Source organism: Panthera leo, chromosome C1, assembly GCF_018350215.1.
Source record: "Panthera leo isolate Ple1 chromosome C1, P.leo_Ple1_pat1.1, whole genome shotgun sequence".
Taxonomy (NCBI): domain Eukaryota; kingdom Metazoa; phylum Chordata; class Mammalia; order Carnivora; family Felidae; genus Panthera; species Panthera leo.
In genome coordinates this window covers 182,903,339-182,925,511 of record NC_056686.1, presented here as the reverse complement: position 1 = coordinate 182,925,511, position 22,173 = coordinate 182,903,339, and the positions used below count along the sequence as shown (strand labels likewise).

The window sequence follows — 22,173 nt, the reverse complement described above, 5'->3', positions numbered from 1 at the left end:
ACACAGTAGTTTTTCAAGATATACTATATTGTTCTTGTTTGGCGTTTCTCTATGGTTCACATATCATATGCATTTGCAAGTCAAGATAGAAAGTTGACTCTGTGAGACATAATTTTGAAGTTAGATTATTTCATACAACTAATGAACACATAGCTCATGTGTTCTCATTAGTTGCCCTAACCAAATCAAACAATGTGAATCCAAAAACATATTAGAGTAATGTTGAACTCCCTTATATCCCAAATATATATATATTTTTTTCTTTTTGGTTGCTGACTAATATTCCATTATATATATAAAATTATATATTATATGTATAAAATTATATATTTTATATATAATTATATATATAATTATATATTATAGATTATATTATATATTATAATATTGTATGTAATATATATTTTATATGTATATATTGGAATATTTTATATATATAATGGAAAATTATGTTTTATATATATATAATGGAATATTAGTCAGCAACCAAAAAGAATGAAATCTTGTCATTTGCAACAACATAGATGGAACTAGAGCATATTATGCTAAGTGAAAGAAGTCAGAGAAAGATAAATATCTTATGATTTCACTCATATGTGGAATTAAATAAACAAAACAGATGAACATAGGGGAAGAGAAGGAAAAATAAGATAAAAACAGTGAGAGAGGCAAACCATAAGAGATTCTTAAATACAGAGAACAAACTGAGGGTGGCTGGAGGGGAGGTGGGTGGGGGGATGGACTAAATGGGTGATGGGCATTAAGGAGGACATTTTTGGGATAAGCACCAGGTGTTATATGTAAGTGATGAATCACTAAATTCTCTGAAACTCCTGAAACCATTACAACATTATATGTTAACTAACCGGTATTTAAATAATAGTAATAATAATAATAATGGATCAATGGGATATGAGTAGAAGTGATATGTGCAACTTACAGGTCACTTCCTTTAAACAAGCTACTTGCCCTCCACTTGTGTTTTCCTCCTTCCTATAGGCTAGAAGGAGGGTGGGGTGGTGGTGGGTCAATCTAATCAAAGGTACAAGAAAACAAACATTCTAGAGGATGGCTCCAAAAGAAGACAAAAAAACCTGGATCTCTGAATTACTTTATGGAGCAGAGCCAGTTACCTAACCTGCCTACTGGTGGGATGTTCCTTATTAGAGAAAAAAAAGCTTCCACCTTCTTAAAGCCACTATATGTTTGCATCTCTTTGTTTGAGCAATTTAGCTTCCTAGCAATGAAAAAGTATTTATAAATATGGAAAGTAAACTCCCTAATTTCAAAGGCTCAGATATTTGTGTACAAATATTCTCAGCAAAATTCTACCTTTAATAAAGCTTAGAGTGAAATTTTAAATTCTAGTATAGAACAAACCAACCATCTAAAGCAAGCAATACTTTCAAGGGCTGGGTACCACCACCAATGGTACACTCTGAAAGCTGGAGACAGAATAGTTTAGGAAGGAAAAGACCCAAATGATAGAAGAAAAAAAACACTTGAAAAAAACTACAAAGACAATCCCTTGAGGGTCATAGCACCAAGATCCTTATAGGAATAAGACAAATAATCTACCTTAGTCATCTAGTTGATCTTTAAAATGTTCAAACCAGAGGCATCTGGGTGTCTCAGTCAGTTAAGCATCTGACTCTTGATCTAGACTCAGGTCATGATCTTGCGGTTCGTGGGCCCCAGCCCCTTGTCAGGCTCTGTGCTGACAGTGCAGAGCCTACTTAAGATGCTCTCTCTCTTTCTCTCTCTGCCCTTCCCCTGTTCTCTCTCTCTCTCTCATTCTCTCTCTCTCAAAAATAAACATTAAAAAAAAAGAAAGAGCAAATACTTTAAAATAAAATATTCAAATAATTTTCAACTGTAAAAACCGAAAATCAAAATCGAAACCATGAATAAGAGTTCAGAAAGATTTAAGGCATAATCAGATAAACACAAAGTTAAGCTTTTATGTCCATAAGAAACCTCAAAGCAAAGTTTTGTACTTTGTAACAAAAAACAAATTTTTAAAAGATAGTAAGGTATTAGTCATAGTTGTTAAAGGATCTAAGTCACATTTTGGTTTCCTCCAGACTTTTCTTGAAGGAGTTCAGAACAACAAAAATATCCTGTGCAGTGTTTTCATTTTACATAAATAAATATTTAATATCCACATCCAGGAATTTTTAAAATTATAATTTCAGCTTTTTTTTATCTTGTTTAATGCCACTAAACCCACTACATAAAGATTTTATGTCCTCAGTTGATCCCAAAGTCACTGAAGAGTACTGTCTTTCTCTTCTGGCTTTTAAGAGGCTTTATACAATAGAAAGCATTCCATAAGCCAGTCTTATTATCTATGAAACCAGACAGCAATTGGTTCCCTATGGTGTTAGTTTGCATGGAAATTACACTTTAATATATGCAGCACTCAGGAGACTATGGACTTTATTCTTATTTTCACACCTTACATTGCCATACGGCTGGACTTAACACTGACAATACATGCACAGTAAGGAATGACCCAAGGCCCAGGTCAGTATGTATTTTGTATACGTGTTACAAACAGTGTCTACAATATGATTCTTCTAGTGAATCTTATTCACTAAAGTTGAAAAAGGTAAAATAAATAGTTGATTTTACAAACTAGCCACCAGGACTCATCAAAACACCTCTTTAGGAAAAAATTAAAACAAAGTCTCATTCTCTAACAAAACTACCCACATCTTCACCACAGAAGATCTTCCTCTGTCTACAACATCATCTCTTTTGTCCCAATTATGATTTGATAAATTTTATACTTTTAACAATGAGGGTAGAGGTGGATAGCTGCCCAAATATAGAGATAAGTGGAATCTATTTTCCTAGGGAGTCTCAGGTATATTCTACTCAGAATCAAATCAAACACACAAGAATGTTGTGACAACCTGAAAATCATCCTTCAATTGTTGTGAAGGATACATTAAGAATAAATCCAGAAACCTGAATCCTCTTCTTTTTAAATCTTGTAAGATCATAGGAAGCAGTTCTCCACCAATTTGCTTTATAATTTGAGGAAGTCTGTAACCTAAGTCTCAAAGAGGTAAATAACCAAATCTGCAAAGAGGTAAATTCAACTATTATGAAGTAAACTCTAAGGATTCTTTCAGTTCAATTTGCTATGAAAGCTCTATTTTAAATTAAGCATAAAAAAGTAGACCATGTAAAACTGCAGATGCACTTAGAAAGGAAACGTTCTTAAAATCCATAAATTGTTTTTCTTTAAAACCCAACGAACTATGCATATTTATTAACAAATTATCTTTTTGCTTAAAGAATCTAATAAAATTAATCTGGAGTTGGATAAAATCATCACTATAGTCATTACCTTGTTCTGAAACTAGGATGGGATAGAATCTTCACTCCCAAATATGTTTATGTCCTATTCCCCAGAACCTGTGAATATATTCCAGGTGAATATATATCCATGGCAATGGGGAATTAAGCCTACACATGGAATTAAGGTTGCTCATCAACCAACGTCAAAATAGGAAGATTATCCTGGATTGTCTGGGTTAGCCTAATGTAATACCAAGGATCCTCTAATGTAAAAGAAGGAGACATAAGAGTTAGAAGGGGACAAGGTAGAAAATCAAAGACTCCACAGGCCACCGTTGGTTTTGAAAATGGAAGGATCTATGATCCAAAAATAAAAAAAAGGGGGGCAGATTCTAGATGCTAAAGGGAGCAAGAAAACAGATTTTTCCCCAGAACTTCCAAAAAGGAACACAGCCCTGATAATACCTTGATTTTAGCCAAGGGAGGCAAATTTCAGACTTCAGACCTCTAGAAGCATAAGATAATAAATCTGAGTTGCTTGAAGCCACTAAGCTTGTGGTAATTTGTTTCAGCACCAATATACTTAGGACTTCTAAAATGTAGGTTTTAAAGAGTAAGAAACCCAAACCCCCAATCTAGGAGGTGTGCCAAAACAATCACCTTTGATCTATTGCTGTTTCTTAGATCCCTCTGACTCCAACTTAAGTGAAAGAATGTGTGTGCACCTAGCTCAATAAATGGTGGTTGCTTTTATTGCAGAACGATGTGAGGTTGAACTACCTTTAACTTTGTTTTCTGCCTGGCCCCATTCCAATCAGATCAGTATGTTCTTATATCACTGGCTGTGGGAATTTGGAGTATTGGAGTTGCAGGTTTGGAGGATAAAAGAAAATAGGGAAGAAAAATTCTCCCCTCCCTCCACTTTAATAGCTGTGAGACCTAAAACAAGTTTCCACACCTCTCAGAGCCTCAACTTCCTCATCTCTAAGGTTGAAATGATAATGAGAGCTTGCCAAGCTATCATAAGAATTAAAGAGGGGTGCCTGGGTGGCTCAGTCGGTTAAGCGTCTGACTTCGGCTCAGGTCATGACCTCACAGTTCATGAGTTCAAGCCCTGCATCAGGCTCTGTGCTGACAGCTCAGAGCCTGGAGCCTGCTTCACATTCTGTGTCTCCCTCTCTCTCTGCCTCTTCCCTGCTCATGCTCTGTCTCTCTCTGTCTCAAAAATAAATAAACATTTAAAAAAAAAAGAATTAAAGATAACATAGGATTTTGACTATATTACTACCTGTAATTGTTCTACACGATGAAATCTTTAAAAAATCCCCCATTCTCTATCCATGGTATCACAAACAGTTCTCTATAATGGTGCCCTGGATAAATGGAAGAGATGGTGGACAGCCATACTTAGTAAATGAAAGGGCAAAGTTAGAGAATGATCTCTAAGCTCGCCAATCCTATAATAATTTAATTGACAATTAAACAGTGTCAAATTGGTAGAATGTGAACATGTGAGTTTCATTTTCCCCTCAACTGCTTCCTCCCAACTATACCATCTTGGATCCCCCTTTGTCCCTAGGTACTCTGGTTATTACTAATAGCTCACTCAGATTCCATAATGTTTCAATCTCTCCCAATTATTAGAAGGGTTCTTTCAAGTTCTTAAAAACTCAGTCCTGTTCATTTTAAAACTTCAACCTCACATTCAATTCAAAATCCTCTTCTCTGCCTCATTGCCCACATGGCAAGCTAGAATGGTGGCTATAGTGGTTGGAGCTGGGTGGGGGGTGGGTCTACTCAACCCACTTCTCCCTTTCTCTTCCTCTTGACACTTCCCTACTAGAGCTTGGCTGGAGGAAGGATAGGAGAGACCAAGGTCTCCCCATAGATAGTCCCAGAGGGATGCTGCAGGCCCTACTGGGTTGGCTTTCTCTGCTCCTCAGGTTAACACTAAACTGACCCTTGGCTCTCTCTGTGGGGAGGCATACAAATGCAGACTCTCTGGAGTTGCTGCTTCTCCACAGTCTCCTTTCCTCCATATTCATCATCAGAGGTCTGACTTGGACACTGACCTCTACCTCTCACCTCACCCAGTCCCTGCCCCAGCATTTTGTTAGGAGTCCCTCTACCCCAGATGGCTTCTTTGGGTAGGACACCAGCAAGAGGCCTGGCCATTTTCCATCGTGTCCCCTTTCTCCACACCTGGGACAGCATTAGGGGATCTGATGGTATAACTCAGTACCTTCCAGAGGGGAGATGAGCATCAGTCCCAACCTATAGGGAGACTTGGTAGAGAGGGGGACTGTTAGATGCCACCACCATTACACATTCTCTTGAGTCCTTTCTTTCTCAGCCTCAGAAAAAGGTCATGAGCTCTTCCTCCCAACAATGAGGAAAGTGGAAGGAGCAGGCTTTTCAGGAACCATAACATCCCTCCAAGGCTACCTCCTCCCTCTCAGGCCTCTTCTTATTTAGCCCGGGGAAGAGGGGTGAGTAAGGGCAGTAGTGAAAACCACACTATAAGACCAAGCCTGGTGCCTGAACACAGCAGTTCACGGTCTCCTGAAGCTAGACCTTTGTTGGAATTTTATTTTAAGCTGTGATGGTTAATTCCAGTGCTCCCAGCTGCTTCCATCTTGTTACACTAATTTCTATATTAACTTGTTTGTCAGAACCATTTCCCTGTATTGGTGAAACTGTCATGCTGAGGATGCAACAATGAAGAATTTTCTTGGACTTTACTGGGGCTAGGGCTAGAAAAGTAGACAAAACTCATCTTTAATGCCAAACGTTCTGCCCAACAACCCAGACCAATCCTTCCTAGATCCTTCCCAGGAATCTCTCAGCTCAAAGGGCTTTGTGCCCAGAAATTACTGGTAGGTGTTTAAGGTGTGAGGTGTTAGTTAAAAGCTCCCCAGAAAAATTTTAAAAGCCTTCAAAATCAAAAAAATCTGAATTTCCAAATATACAAGTTCTGGCAGAATGCTCCAGGTAAAAAGACACTTGCTAAGCTATTTACCCTGTCCATTTATAAATATGGTCCCATCTGACTCCATTCCCCTCTAACACCCTTGATCCTTCTCTTTCTCTTCTCTCTCAAACCCCAGAAATCTCAATGTCTGGTCAAACTTAACTGCTAACACTTCTGAGTATGACTTCTCACAGTCCATGCAGCTACTTCTGTGACAAACATGTCTTTGTATAAAGACCATCACTCCAGATGTCTAGAACACAGACAGCTATAGGACCAAAAGGTCACCTGCTATTGAGGTTTCTGACTTCCAGTGTGTCCAGCACAAGTGTGTGTGCACATATACACACAATGTACACACCACTGCATTTATCACAAAACTAGCTTGATCCCACACTATCTGAACATGAGGAAGTATTAGGAAAAATAATTATTTTAAGTTTCAGATGTTTGGGGAAAGTTTTCTTTTTTCCTTCAAAAAAAAAAATCCACTTTAAGAGAATGGGACCAAATATCTCATAGTGCAAATGCTGCAACAGGAAAAGAGAGTGAAAGAGGAAGAAAAAGCCAAGGTCCAATGTCTTTTCAATGATATAACATAACCGCAGATAGATAATAAAAACTAACATATGAGTGTTTCAACAAAAGAGCTGACTGTGCCTTTAATACCTAGCCAGTCTCCAAATGATGACGACAAACCTCTGGGTATCATCTGGCCACCGTAGTATATCTCTGAACAGTGGAATAGACTCATTACCTTTAACACAATAAAGCAGCCATAAGCACAGTAATTTCTTGAAATAATTATGTATTTGAATTTCCCACAAGTTAACTCCGGAATTTCTATCCCCCCTCAAAAAAAAAAAAAAATGAAATGACTAGACAGACTTTAAGTTTAATGAAATTCCACAAATATTTGCCAGGTCCCTCCTATGGGTGAGGAACAACACTACCTCAAATGTAATTGGAAGGAAATCTCAATCATACAACATCATAGCCACTACCACTTAACAAAATTTCAACTTCCTTGGGTTAGAAAGTCAAATACTCCTTATTGATTTATTGATGCTGGAAGACAAACTATCAAACTATAAAATAAATCATATCAAGTTGCAAGTGATTAAGTAACAGTCCATCCTTAGTCTGTATAATTTATACCAAAGTTGGATCATAAACTCGTCTCACAGTAAAATATGCTAATTCTGTTCAAAGAGTAAAAATATGCTAATAGGAGCCCACTCCTCTAAAGGTAAAGTGGAATGCAATACTAACATAAAGTTATAGGTATTTTACATAAAAAGTTATGAAACTTCAAAAATGTATTTTTGAAAATGTATTCAATCTTTAACAACTTCCCAAAATTGTTTTCAGAATCACTTTTTATAGATTTATCAGCTAAACTTAGTTTCTAAGGTAAGCATAAAATGTCTGCCATTTCATCCAGTGGCTAAGGTTTAAATCAGTATGATTTAAGAGGATGTATAACATAACGATTAAAGCAACCTGTAGAGCTAGACTATTTGAGTCCATTTCCTGGCTCTGCCATTTACTAGCTATGTGACCTTGGGCAAGTCACTTACCTCTCCATCTATAAAAATGGAAATAATAATAATAAATACTTACTTAATGGTTATTGTTAAGGGTTGACTGAATTAACACACATGAAGTGCTTGGAACAATGCTGGACTATAATACAGTATGTAAGCTTTTGTTATTATTGTAAAGAAAATGTCTCAGTAGGAAAATCTCTTCAAGATGTCACATCTATTCAAGATGTTTTATCTATTAGATTAAATGTAAAAACAAATCTATTTAATTACTAATAACATTTCTAAATGTATAATATTTAATTATAGCATAGACTCATTCTAAAATATTTCAAAATAGTTCATCAAATGCTGAAGATGTCTTTGTATCTTATATGTCAGCCTCTAGGGGGAGCACAAACTCTGTCCCTTACCGCCCCCCCCAACCCCTGCCTCTGCCCCAACCCCTACCTCCTCCTCCAAAAATTAGTTGCAATAATTAAGAAACTGCAAGTCCAAGGACAATAACGAGCTATGTTTTATGGAAGTGAAATTTTTCAAAGGAGAAAAAAATCAGCGTGCACATAGCATGGTGTCCTGTCTCTCTCTGTCCTGAACCCAACAAGTGTTGACCTGAAGGAGAACAGAACACTGCCATTTGCACTTGCTCTTCCAACACAGGTGCCCTTTTCCAAGCCAGACCCTAACCCAACCTGGGTCAAGGAAGCCTTAGCACATCTGCTTCTGCTGCCACCTTACTCTTTGGCCCTGGGAGTTGTGCTCCTGAGCCTCCCATTCTCATCATTGGCTGTCAGATCTAGGATGGGGGGTGTGGGCTTTGAGCACACAGGCTATTTGGCCTGCTTTGGTCTGAAATCACTTGTGTCTTAGGGAAAAGCCCTTACAACATGATCAGTTCCAACCTTCTAGAGTTCTGCTTTGAAATCTCAGTCCTAGATAATGGTAGTGTTTCTTTTGCCTCTTTTTGCCTTCCTTGTGCATTTATCTCCTGCAATACTTCAGAAGGTATTCTGAATACAACCTCATGATCATTTCTAACCTTCACATTGTACCACACAATAATACAAGTTTGCCAATTTGTACATACTTCCTGTGCTTAGTCTAGTACAGACTTAGCATCTTTTAAAAGGCTCTTGAAAGAATTGAAAGGTCAGCATGAAACAATTAGCAAAGCAGAAATTATCTTTCAAAGGTGTTTTAATCTTTTGAATACAACATTGTATTGTTAAGGAAAAGCACAATATCCTTGCCTATAATCACTACACACTTTCATACACTTATAGAAATTAAGACATCTTTGGAAACTAAGCACACTTTCTAAAATAGTTTAGTTTTCATGTTGTTTTGTTTCATTTTGGATGGATTGTTCTACTTTCAAATTTAACCTGCCTTTCTTCTTCCTACAGTGTTAATGATAACATAAGTAATGATTCCTTTCTGCACACCATGTTCAAACCCACTTTTCTCAAAGTAATGCTAGTATTAGTGAGGTGAGTTAAAATGGTACAATAGAAAATGAACTAGATTCTATCTCTCTTAAACACATCCATATAAGATGCTACAAGCAAAAGGACAAATCCAATTTAATTTTAAATCCAAGGAACTACTCCAATATTTTCACATACTATGATTTTATTGCCATCAAGTGTTAGCTCAAATGCATAGTACATTGGTGACAACTTAAAACAAAAAACTGTTGTTATAGAAGTTGACCATTTGGTGCTAATTTTTATTATCACCTTTAGCATACTCAATAATCACAATAAATTTTGTCTATGTACCCTTTTATAGGAACCGGGATACAGAGATAAATAAAATTCAATGAAACTACAAATAAATCCTCTTGACATTATTAAAACACTTATCAAAATATAAGATTTCATAGAACTGACAGGTTTTACTATAATAAGATTTACTAATTTATTACCTTAGATTTAGATAGAAAGTTCAATCAAATTTTTCTTTCTTCCCATCTAATAACCAATGGTTCATTTACTGGTGCTAAGATGGGAGACAAAAAATTGCTCCTCCCTCGTACTGTTGTTAAGTCATTTTAAGTTTGACAATTGTTTTATTCTTTTTTAATGTTTATTTATTTAATTTTGAGAGAGAGAGAGCAAGGGAGGGGAAGAGAGAGAGGGAGGCAGATAATCCCAAGCAGGCCCCCCATGCTGTCAGCACAGAGCCTGACATGGGGCTTGAACTCACCAACCAGTGAGATCATAACCCAAGCCAAAATCAAAAGTCCACCGCTCAACTGACTAAGTCACTCAGGAGCCCCAGTTGGGCAGCTGTTTTAAATGTACAATCTTATACGTCTCAGGTTGGACATCACTCCTGAAAATGGGATTCTATTTCATTATTATTCAAGCTGAACAAAAGTGATGGAGGAGCAGGGCAGCCTGACCAGTTGCTCTGGCATTACCTAGAAGCAATAATGGATCTTTGTTCAATCGCACTGAAGGTAAAGTTGGCTGTCTCCTAATGTCTCTTCAAGGCGCCCTGCTGTGCCTCAGGTGTTATTTGGCAATATATGTTCAACTGACATTTTACAGTACAAAATTTAATTATTTGTTTTCTCTACTATAAAAAGGAAAAGGCTGAGAAAAAAACTATTTAGTCTAAATTGCAATGTATATTTAACCTCTCAATGACTACATAGTTAACTTATACTTTTTGAACCTTAAAATATTTTCCAAGAAGGAAAACAAATAGTGTGAATTCACACAGCAATAGCAAACACTAATTCATAGGCACTTCTAAAACCTTTCCTCAAAACAGGACAAAGCTCTTTATCCAAATTTTATTCCTAATATTCTTAAGAGGCATTATAAGCAATCACATCAGAAAGGGACCACAGTGACAGGCAACCACTTCTAAGGTGAAATGTGTCCATGTTTCTATGGCAATTTCAGAGGAAGTAAACACTGTGACTGAAGTTGCTGGGATAATAAACCAGATCAACCTAAGAGGTTCAACACTATTAATATAGCTGAATCATACCTTAGGAGGGGCACCTCCGACTAAAGCCACCAGGGCATGCGCACGGCACCCCTATAGTAAAGGCTGACCAGCTCCACTCTACAATCAGGTTGTTTTTCCAAAATGTACTCATAAGTTAGTTATTTGAAACTTTTAACACATACTTCTATGGGCAAAGAAAGAAATAAGTCTACAAATGCTGATTCATTCCCAAGCTCATCTACAGAAGCCTGTTTAGCTTATAGTGTGCCTAAAATTGTTATTTTTCAATCATATTTAGTTACCCTTCATAACTGTAATACAAAATGCTTTCAGAGCTCTAGCTTCAGAGCCCCTACTTCATCACTCTCCTAGAATAATGCATCTTCCTATGCCCAAGGTACTTGTTTCCTTTCTGTATCAGTCTAAAAGAGAATACAAGCCCTCACAACCTCACCTACATGTAGGGCACGGGAGAAGCAGCCTGGTGTAAAACAACAGATGTGTACTGGCAACATGGAGGACATCTGCCAAGTTGCTATGCCTTTTAAAATACAGCACAGGCCTCACAAAATGACTAAAGACAGGAAGGTCTGCAATCCCTTTCTAGAGCCATCCATCTCTAGGTGTTCTGGGTTGGGAAGTGGGGGGAGCAGAGAAAGGGAAATTTCCCCTGCAAGCCATAGGGCCCAAGATTCAGACTCTTCTGCCACTCTTTTAACAGGTTCATGTCGTTTCGAACCTAGAAAGTATTCAGACTGTGGCCTTCCTGCCTCTGAGAGTCAGCATAAGAGCACAAGCCCTGGAGTTAACCAGACATGGGTATGAATCCTAACTCCACATCGTGAATCAGTAGTTTTCTGTGCCTCTGTTCTCTACTTTCATTTATTATTTCTGAGAAAGACATAGAGACTGTGCACAAGTGGTGGAGGGCAGAGAGAGAGGAAGACCAGACCCTAAAGAAGGCTCCAGGCTCTGAGCTGTCAACACAGAGCCCAACGTGGGGCTCGAACTCATGAACCACGAGATTATGACCTGAGCCAAAGTCAGATGCTTAACCTACTGAGCCACCCAGGCACCCTTCTTCTCTACTTTAGAGGGTTTGCTGTGAGGATCAAGTGACATAATGTATGAAAGCTCCTAGTTTACAGTACCTGACTCACAGTAGGCAATACTTCATAATAAAATAAAACTCCTTTTGCCCCACGGAAGAGAGCCATAATTTTGATATGTGTCAACAGGTACCCAAGGCACATCTTTGAGGCTACAGCTCAGAAACCCACCACACTAGCCCCAAAATGAACATGACAGAATAAGACTGGCCATGACATAAAATAATGAGACACAAAAAATACCAAAGCAATTACTTTCACGATTTCAGTTCAGGTATCAGCACGTCATTCCCATCTCCTATCTTCATCCAACACACCTATGTCCATGACATCCAAATGACGATTTCTTCTAGAGAATTTATATTTTAGTAGAATTGAAAAGAAAACATAGAACCCTTCAATATGTTACATACAATGGAAGAAAAAACAGCTATTTAGAAAACATGTATGTATTTCAGTTCCCATCATTACTATAAGGAATGAGATATGCTGCTTTCTATTTCCAAATCATTGCAGAGTTAAAGAGCTATAAACTATAATCGACAGTATTAAATATTTTAAACTTATAAGTTTGATATCAAAAATTAGATAGAAAAATGGTCTCATATCTTAAATAGAAATATATTCATATGCAGAATAGTACATAATTGTTTTATATAATCAAACTTGCATGTAAATAACTTGTCGTTTTCAACCCCACGTCATCAAGAAGCAGTTAAGATGGAGTCTATTGCGATACTGGTATTCAACAATGCACTTACCAAAAACGTGAAGCATTTATCAATGTCAATGCTGTCGAAAATAATAATACAGAAAAACACGGGCAAAAAATGGATGGATTAAAGAAAACCAAGTTTAAGCCCCCCATTAAATTTTTTAAAACTTAGGACTTGGCATATAAGGGAGAAAACACAACTATAGTAGAAAAACAGCTATAGTAGACGCTACAAAGATGTGTAAAGACAATTGTTGTTATTGTTTTCATCCGCTCAGAAGGAAACTGTTTTCTCAACTAAAATCATGTTTTCACAAATTAGAGAGGGAAAATTTACTGAAAACATTTCTTTTATTAATATACAAGACATTTCTTTTATTAATATACAAGACAGTCTGTTTCCTGGTATGATAGAGGAATGCACTATTCTGATTTGTCTAATATTCAAGTTAATAGAGAATATTCTAAGTTGAGCTGAAAATAATTTAACATTTGATGATTTACAACCTTCCAGTGGCTCAGAGTTATGATCATGAATATCAATTATCACAATACTAAGGCTATTTGGAACCGCATTTAATAGTTTGATTAACATAAAATGTACTACAGCCTTTATTTTTTATGTATGTTTTAATGCTAAATAAAAAGAATACTTGGCCAAACTCTGAAGAATGTGTTTTTCTCTCAATATAGGATATGTGCTACATATTTATTATATGATCTAGACCGTTTTTAGAGACTCTCCTTTTTACTTTGCTAAAGTGAACAAACCATGGGGCAGCAGATTCAACAGATGCCAACAGAAAGGTCCTTCCTTGATCTCAGAGATGGTGTGGAACAGAACCCCACCACCTGCTTCTTTCCCCATTGGAAGAGAATGAAGGCCTCTGGGAACAGACCCTAAGGACCCATGCTCACCAATGATCCACCAGGTTATTCTTGAAAATTAACTGACACATCAGAATGATTTTGGACAACCCACTAGGAATCAAAAGCACTTGAAACAAATTTGAAAATATGAGGCCTATAAACTTCAGTTAAATTTTATTATATAAATCAAGAACGTCAATAGTTCACCACAGATATATACAGATACATATGCTTACATATGCATGGAATATTTCTGGAAGGATACTTAAGAAAGTGTTAACAGCTATGGGGGCGGACTATGTAAGTGGGAGTGTGGAGTGGCTGGGAGTCTTCCCTTCATGCTCCTTTGCAACATTTGATTTTTTTTTCTCATCTGCTTATATTATTTTTTCAATAAAACCTACTTTAAAATAATACCAATTTACTTCATTTTCTAGTACCTTTAATTATAAAAACCATTTATTAAATGCTTATTTTACTATTAAATAGGGGAAAGATCAAGTTGATATTCTGTTGCCTTCCTCTTTTGCCACAAAAATAAATCTCAAAACCAAAAAGGCACAATTACTCAGCAAGGGTCCTTCTGAGAATATAAACCAGAACATAATACAATTTAGAAACTGCAAATTAGTTGCAAGCATTTATATATTCCTTACACTCTGTTACTTTTATTTTTTACAACACTATAGAGCCCACTTTTTGTGATGGTATATTTTAAACTATCTTGTGGTGTTTGTTTTCACACACAGGGAACACATGTAGTATCAATATCTTAGAATCCAAAATGTAATTGTTTCCTAATTGTGCTGTTTTTTAAGTTTCAGAATAATATGTTTTCTGACCTGTGGGTTAAAAGAAAAAAAAAGTGATCACTCCCTTTTTATCCAAATTCACACCCGGAATGGAACACTCCTTTTCAAATCATCTAAAAGGCACAGAATAACAGAAACTACTACAAGTCATTTGCAACTACCACCCACTCTTCTTTTTATATAGAAATCTTCCTGTTCGTTTTAAACTTCCATGTGTCAGTGTTGGGGAATAGCCCAGACAATACTAGGAGCTAGGTGGATGTACTGTGGGCACAGTCTCCCCACACTGGCAAGGGGAGCTGGGGCTTGGGCATTAGGAGCTGGTTACACAGCTCAACCCTGAACAATGGTCTTGCATGTATTAGCACACCAAGTAAATTGAATAGTAAGTAGTTTCAAGTCCATCTTTCAGTCTCATCTTTGGCAATACACACACACACAGTTTCATACTGACTACTCTACCAAAATCAATTTTGATCTCACATGCACATGATTACTCACGTTCGTTTATGCTGAGGCCCTTTTCCAAAGCCTAAGGGAGAGTTCTGACTTCCAGGATACGTAACCACATGTCATGCACCCAAAAGATGAAATCTCTAACAGGAGGCAAGCCCCGAGCGGAAGGAAGACAGAAAGAGATAAAGCAGGGAAAAGGCTTACAAATTTCTTGCCAAATAGATGAAGAGAAATATTGTCTGGTGGTCGAGCGGTCAGGAAGCATTTTCCCTTCCTGCGGTGGTAACCACAAAGACCTGGGATGATGCTCGGGGTATTTATTGACTGCTTTGTGCTCGCGCTTTCTGCAGTGCAGAAACTCTGGGCTCCACCATCGCTCTCCACTTGGTCACAGGGTCCACTGAAAACTCTGCCTGTCTACCGAGAAAGTTCACCCTTCTTGGGATTTCAGGATCATTGGAATCTGGAGGGTTGTTCTTGGGGTGGGGAGGAAGCTGTTTGTTTTTTGTTTTTGTTTTTGTTTTTTCTTTCACTTGAGGGTTAACTGTGCATTTCCTTTACTGGGGGGGGGGTGGAGGGGGGACTAAGCTAACCTTTCTCTGGAGAGCAGTGCACAACCATCCTGTGGTTTGCATTTATATTGAATCCTCCCTTCCTCCTTCCATCAACGGTTTAGTGAAGCTTTCAGAGAAAATGAGGGAAAGCATCCATCAAAACGCAAAGACGCAGAGTGGAACTTTTCCTCTGCTGTCAGGGGGGGAAAAAAAGTCACTTCTGCTTCTCACGGCCAAGAGCTGAGTCTGGGAACCTCCGGACGAGGAAGGAAGGTTTGGTAATGAGGGAGGTGGGAGAAAACAATGCCGAGCCTGCGATGCCTCCGGACACACCGTACGTACATCCTGCCTGGATCCCCGACCCACACGCCACCCACACCCACGCTCCCCGGGTGGCGCGGCCTCGCTCACCTTGATGATGCTGCTGCGCCGGGGGGTCGCCCGCGCCGCCTCCAGGAGGCCAGCCTCGCTGTCAGCCGGGGCCCCTGCAGAGCCCGTCAGCGCGACCCCGCTGCGACGATCCCTCCACCGGCCCCCAGGGGCCACAGCTGCTCCGTCCCCGGAGAGGGCGTCCGGGCCCACTCGGGGGTCGTCTTCGCACCCGGCCGCGTCCGGCTGCGCGGGACCCTCCCTGCCCGCCGCGCCCTCGGCCATGGCCGGCGAATCGGGCTCTCGGGGGGAGACGGCACGCCCGGCAGCGGAGTCCAGCCTCTGGACACGAGTGCGCTCCTGCACCCGGAGGCGGCCCCGCCACACTTTGTTTCACCGCCCGGGGGCGGCGGCGGCGGCAACTTTCTGGAGAGGAGACATCGCTTGGGTAGAGACGTCCGCGGGCTTTGGTCCAGGAAGCCGGCAGTCCGCTGGGGTAGGGCGGCGGGAATGGGGAAGGAGATGCGAGCGGGAGGGAGAAGGAGAGGCGAAAAGGAGAGGGAGGTGTCCGAAATGTGATGCGAACGCCTGCTCTGCGCCAGACAAAAGGCCCCCCGGCGGCTGGCCGGGCGGCCTCCGAGGCCGGGACGCGCGCGGCCTGAGGGGGCCGGAGCCAGACGACCGCGGCCCGGCGCACCCGCCACCTGCCCGCGGACCGCGGCGCAGCGGCCCCAGGAAGTGCGGCGGCGGCGGCGGCGGCGGCCTCCACTCCGCTCTGTTGTGACAGGGAGGGAAGACTTGTTTTGACAGCCCGTGGGGATTGGCAGGCGCCTGGGCCTCTGAGGAGCCTAGCGTCGCCGAGGAGGGGTCGGCCCGACCAATCCCCACTGCGAAGGGGTGTGCCCGAGCGCGAAGAATGGAAGAATGTGTTCTATAACTGGGAGCCGGCCCAGCAGAGCTCGTGTACTCGAGCGAAGGTGTGAGCGCGCGCGCGTGTGCGCACCCTCAGGCGCTCCGTGTACATTTTAGGAAGTTTAGATGTTCGAAATGAGCCTGCAGATGCAACAAAATCCGGGGCTGGGGGAGGGGGCGGGGGAAGGAAACCTTTGGCAAAACAAAGCAATTTGGAGAAAAGGAGGTGTTGAGCCCTAATGTCAAAGTGTTTGAGGTGACAGAGCGCAGCTTCGCACCATCAGGGGTTTACACCAACCCTTTGAAGTCAAATCCATGCAGACATAAACTGAGACTTTGGAGTTGGATAATTTGCTTCAGGTTCCATAAAATGATCTTCAGTTCACTCTACAATGTGAAAAAACACAACAAGGAAAGGGAATCAGATAAAAAGAGGTGAGGGTAATGGGAATAGAAGAGGTGAGGGTAATAGGAAACTGAACCAACTAAATCCCTTTGGAGAGCGACCCCTAGCAAAGCCACAGATAGGATATGATGGAAGTTGGCCAAGTACAAGATGAGATGGGGGATTTCGTCTCTGTCCTGAAACATCCCTATTTGATTATGGTTCAACCTCCTCTCTCTAGATAATCCTATATAAACATATTTTGCTCCTTTCCAGCAAGTTAGCAACCAAGAAGAGAGACACCTATGGATGATGCATTGTCACTGAAATTTACCACAGAATGCTCAGGTAGATGTAAAAGATGGCTCTGAGCTTCCCCAAAAGGACGGAAGATGACAAGTTGATTTAAAGGCTTTTCCGTGTTAAACCTCATGTATAACATTAAATTATATTTTAATTATTAATAATTTGATAATTTGAGATACTTGTTCCTTTGTCTGGCCAAGGACATGAGAAATTCTTCAGGCTTTTAGACCGAGAATTTATTACAATTTCAGAATTTTAGAGATGCAAGGAGATTAAGGGATCATCTAGGGCAGACTTTTCGTTTTACAGATGAGACGAAGGCCCAGGAAGCTTTAGTTTCTTGTCTACTACTTAGTGCAGGAGCTGAAATTAGAATCTGCCACTTAACTCCTCCTGTAATCTCAGCTACTTTATCTGGCTCCTCTGGGGCTGCAAGCAGCCAGAACTGGATAAGGCCCCTGGGAGGTTTCAGACTTGACATCTGTCAACTTTTAGGTAAGACTGAGAAAGCCCCAGTTTACCTTTTCTTTAAATATAAATGCAGCCCAGTAATGAATGTACTGTAGATTGGCAACCTCTGGTTTTAGAACCAACACCACCCTCTAGTGAGATTCTAAGAACTGCATCTGTAATAGCAAATGCTTTTTTCTTTCTTACCTGTAAAAGACGGGAAGGGAAACTCAAAATTTCCTTTTCAAGTGACCTGCCTTTATTACTCAGAAAGTTAAAGGGTCCCCAGACTTAAAACAACCATACTTGTCCTTCATCTCCATTAGTTCAGGGAATTCTTACCTTTCTTGCACAGGAAATATTTTTACTTGCTATCCTTACAAATATAACCTATTTTAGGCTATCATTTTTTTCTTTGATATTCAACTATTACTATCTTTTATTTTTATCTTGTAAAGTTACTTTCAGAGCTTAATTTTTCCTTGTTACCCTAGTAAAAATTCCATTATTGGATTGTCCTCCAAGAAATGTAAACAGCAGTTATCTTACTCATTATCTTGTTTTACAATATTAGTATCATTTACAAAGATTTCCCACCCTAAAGATTTGTATATTATTCTGATAAGAATTTGGTTTTTTTTTAATTTTTTAATGTTTATTTTTGAGAGAGAGAGAGAGAGAGAGAGAAAGAGAACAAGTGGGGGAGGGGGAGAAAGAGAGAGAGAGACACAGAGAGAGAGACAGAATCGGAAGCAGGCTTCAGGCTCTGAGCTGTCAGCATAGAGCCTGACATGGAGCTTGAACTCACAAGCCGTGAGATCATGACCTGAGCCGAAGTCAGATGCCCAACCTACTGAGCCATCCAGGTGCCCCAAGATTTTGTTTTTTAAGGTATTAAAATTAGTGTCACCTTACTAACATTTAAGGTCAGTAGTCTTCAAAGAAGGAAAAGGAGGAGGTGGAGGAGGAGGAGGAGGAGGAGGAGCAGAAGCAGCTGCCAGAAAGTGTAGCATGTAAGAATACAAAATTTTTTGTTTCAACTAGATGCTTAGCAGCCTTCTCTGTCACCCTCATGTGAAGGCAAACACACACACACACACACACACACACACATACACAGACACGTCTCAGCCCTTTCTCCTTCTCTCTCTCTCTCTCTCTCTCTCTCTCTCTCTCACACACACACACACACACACACATATACACACACACCTCGTACTAAATCTTTTGCTCTGAGCATCTGTTCATAAAGGCTGTTATGTAATTCATTCTGCTTTGAGAAACTAGTTGAACCCTAGTCTAACAAGTCTTTCATACTATTGTCTTGTTTTTTTTTTATTTTTTAAAGTTTTTTTTAATGTTTATTTTTGAGAGAGACAGTGACAAAATGCGAGTGGGTTAGGGGCAGAGAGGGAGACACAGAATCTGAAGCAGGCTCCACACTTTGAGCTGTCAGCACAGAGCCCGACGCGGGGCTCGAACTCATGAGCTATGAGATCATGACCTGAGCTGAAGTCAGACGCTCAACCGACTGAGCCACCCAGGCACCCCCATACTATTGTCTTCTATCATAAGCTCAATAGGCTTTTCCTGATACTCATATTTGCAGTTAAAAAAAAAAAAAAAAAAAAAAAAGAACTCCACTGAATCTGCTCCTACCTGGCAACAGATTCTGTTCTGTGGCCCCACTCCCAAAACTGAGAGAAAAGTTAAGCCAGATTTGGTTAAGTCAGTAGCCATGGGCACATTCCTCCCTCACCATTAATAACCACCCTTAGCCAAATTAATATCACCCACAATTCTTGCCTCTCAACCTTTTACCAAATAAGGCAGCAATCACTTGACTGGCAAATTGGAAGCTGGAGTCGGGGTGGGATGTGGGTGAGGGAAGGGATGTGAATAAGAATAATTCATTAGCAATTCAAAAGTCACCACCTCAGAAAGGTGTTCTCTGATCACAAATCTCAAGTTGCTCCCTCAACCCCACATACATATCATCCTACTCATATTATTCTGTTTTGCTTTCTGATAGCATTTTATTACTGGGAATAAACTGTCCTGTCCGTGGAATTGTTTACTTATATATTCTGTCATACTGACCTCCTATCTCTGCCCCACTAAAATGGAGAGAGAATGTAATCTCTAGGTGCAAAAGACCTTGTTCATTGCTTTATCTCCAGCTCCCAGAACCATGCCTGGCACAGAAGAGGTGCTCAATAAATATTTATGGACAGAATCTTCATCTTTGCAATCCTCTGACTAAATTAAAAAAATCTTATTTTTTTTAATTTTTTAATTTTTTTTAAGTTTATTTATTTTGATAGAGACAGACACAATGCCAGTGGGGAAGGGGCAGAGAGTGGAAGAGAGAGAGAATCCCAAGCAGGCTCCACACTGTCAGCACAGAGCCCGACATGGGGCTCAAACTCACAAACCATGAGATCATGACCTAAACCAAAACCTAGACAAACCAACACTTAACTAACTGAACCACCCAGAAACACCTGATTCTTTTTTTAAAGGCTCTGTCACTGCCCATACTATAGGACTTCTCATCCTCTGGGATCCTAGAATTCCATCCTAGGGCAGAAATCAGAGCATACCCAAAGCAAGCAGTTGCAAAAGTCAAAGGATGCTTATAAATCAGAATAACTTGAAATCTAGAATTAGACTGAAAGACAATTGATAGGAACCTAACCAACTAGCCCAGAATCAATGACCAGATATGTCAATGTAGTTCTTCCAGCCCAGAGAAGTCACCACAGAGCCCTGGGCCTAAGAAAACTCCTGTGAGAATATTAAGACTTTCCATACACTACCAGGAAATCACAGTGGCGGAAGAGAACTGACACCTGCTTTCCATATACTTGATAATCCTCTATGAAGTATTTTGATCTCCACTTTACAGATAAGAATCAAAAGGGTCAATTAGCTTGCTCAGTATCAGAGCCAACAGGAAGTGGAACCAGTATTTAAGTCCTAGTCAATGACTTCGAAGCGTGTGCTCTTCCTGCTGTATGAGGCTCTCATAGGGTGCAAGTTCAGTGAAGTCCTGCAGACTTCACTTATTCTGATGAGCCACTCCTGCACATCACATTAGACATGACAACCTTTCCTCATAACATCAGCATTACCTCTATGTCATCTTGACAGAGGGTGAGGCTTACTGATTCATCAGTGTGTGAGGAAACACATTTATTCTCTTGTTCACATATGTGTAAAAAAAAATATTTTGACATTAAGAGCCAATTCTCCCGATAAGTTCAAAGATGCACTAAACATGAGTAGGGGGATTTTCAACTGAGTTACATATATCTTTATATTCAGTCATAACACTCTCCAATACACACTGTAATCACTTCAATTTGCTGGTTTAAGAAAACAACTTGCAGGGTAATTTGTAATATAAATATTATAGTGGAGTAAATATATACAGAGTCAATATGCCCTCTTAAAATTCTTGGTTTATTTTTTTCTTCAAAGGTATATCTTTTCTCCCTTATGTTAGCAAGTAAGTAGGAAATTTCTGTAACTAAAACATAAAAGTCAACTAATTTCATTTAAAAGTACAAGTAATCCATGTCATGATAATGGCCCTACAAAAATGAGAAGTTACAAATTATTTAGAATAAATCTAGATTCCCCACATTAGTAAATCTTCAAAGTACTGAAAAGCAATACATTTAAGAAATCTTGAATTACAGCCAATGTTCTTCAATGTCTGATGGCTGCTGCTTCTTTCCTATGTTGGGAAACCTCTACTACCTTCATGAAAGCAGGATGCCTGGATGTCTGTCCATTAACACTGCCCTCTCTGGAATCATGCAGACAATGAGGCTAAGATACAGTATTAGGAGCCCCAGACCAATCATCTGGGAAAGTCTGTATGTGCAAGGCAAATGTCTTTTTAAAATAGGCAGTGTTGAACAAATAATAAATAAAATGAGATAGGCAGTGTTGATTTATTTTCTATGTATTAACTGACTTTGACATAGATCCTGGAGATGGAACTCGTATCATCATTATGTTCCCCACTAATGCAGAAACCACAGAGGTATTTATGAAAACTACCACTGGAATGGCACCAACGAGGCCCACATGAAAACTTGTTTCTCTTCTTTTTCTATCTTATTTGACAACTTGGATCTTTTCCAGGTGTGAAGTTATACTAGAAACCTCTTCAAATGAAACATACTCACAATGCCTAACACTTGGGATTCAGGAGTAAATACAGGTTTGGTTCCTCCTCCTCTCCCCATCCAGGTACATACCCCAAATCTACTTCATCTGCATATAGTAGGGGGGTTTTCTCCAATTTATGCCAAGATATAAATGTTTTGGGTTTTTTTACTAATTTTTTCTAGCATCTTAAGACCCTTTGGAAGAGAATGAAGAATCATATTTCTTTCCCTAACCACTCCTTTTGGTCATGATGTATCATCAG

The 22,173-nt window shown here is 39.6% G+C and overlaps 1 protein-coding gene across 2 annotated transcripts in view; it reads right to left on the bottom strand.

Annotated features, from left to right (window-relative positions):
• Positions 1-16,290, bottom strand: part of PLCL1 (phospholipase C like 1 (inactive)) — a 345,162-nt gene extending 328,872 nt beyond the window's left edge. For both annotated transcript variants that reach the window (XR_006205632.1, XM_042949622.1), the window contains exon 1: positions 15,719-16,290. Coding sequence is in view for 1 of the 2 variants with exons in the window: in XM_042949622.1 (XP_042805556.1) it covers positions 15,719-15,961 (243 nt within the window). In the remaining variant the exon portion in view is untranslated. The remainder of the gene's footprint in view (positions 1-15,718) is intronic.
• Positions 16,291-22,173: the final 5,883 nt, after the last annotated feature.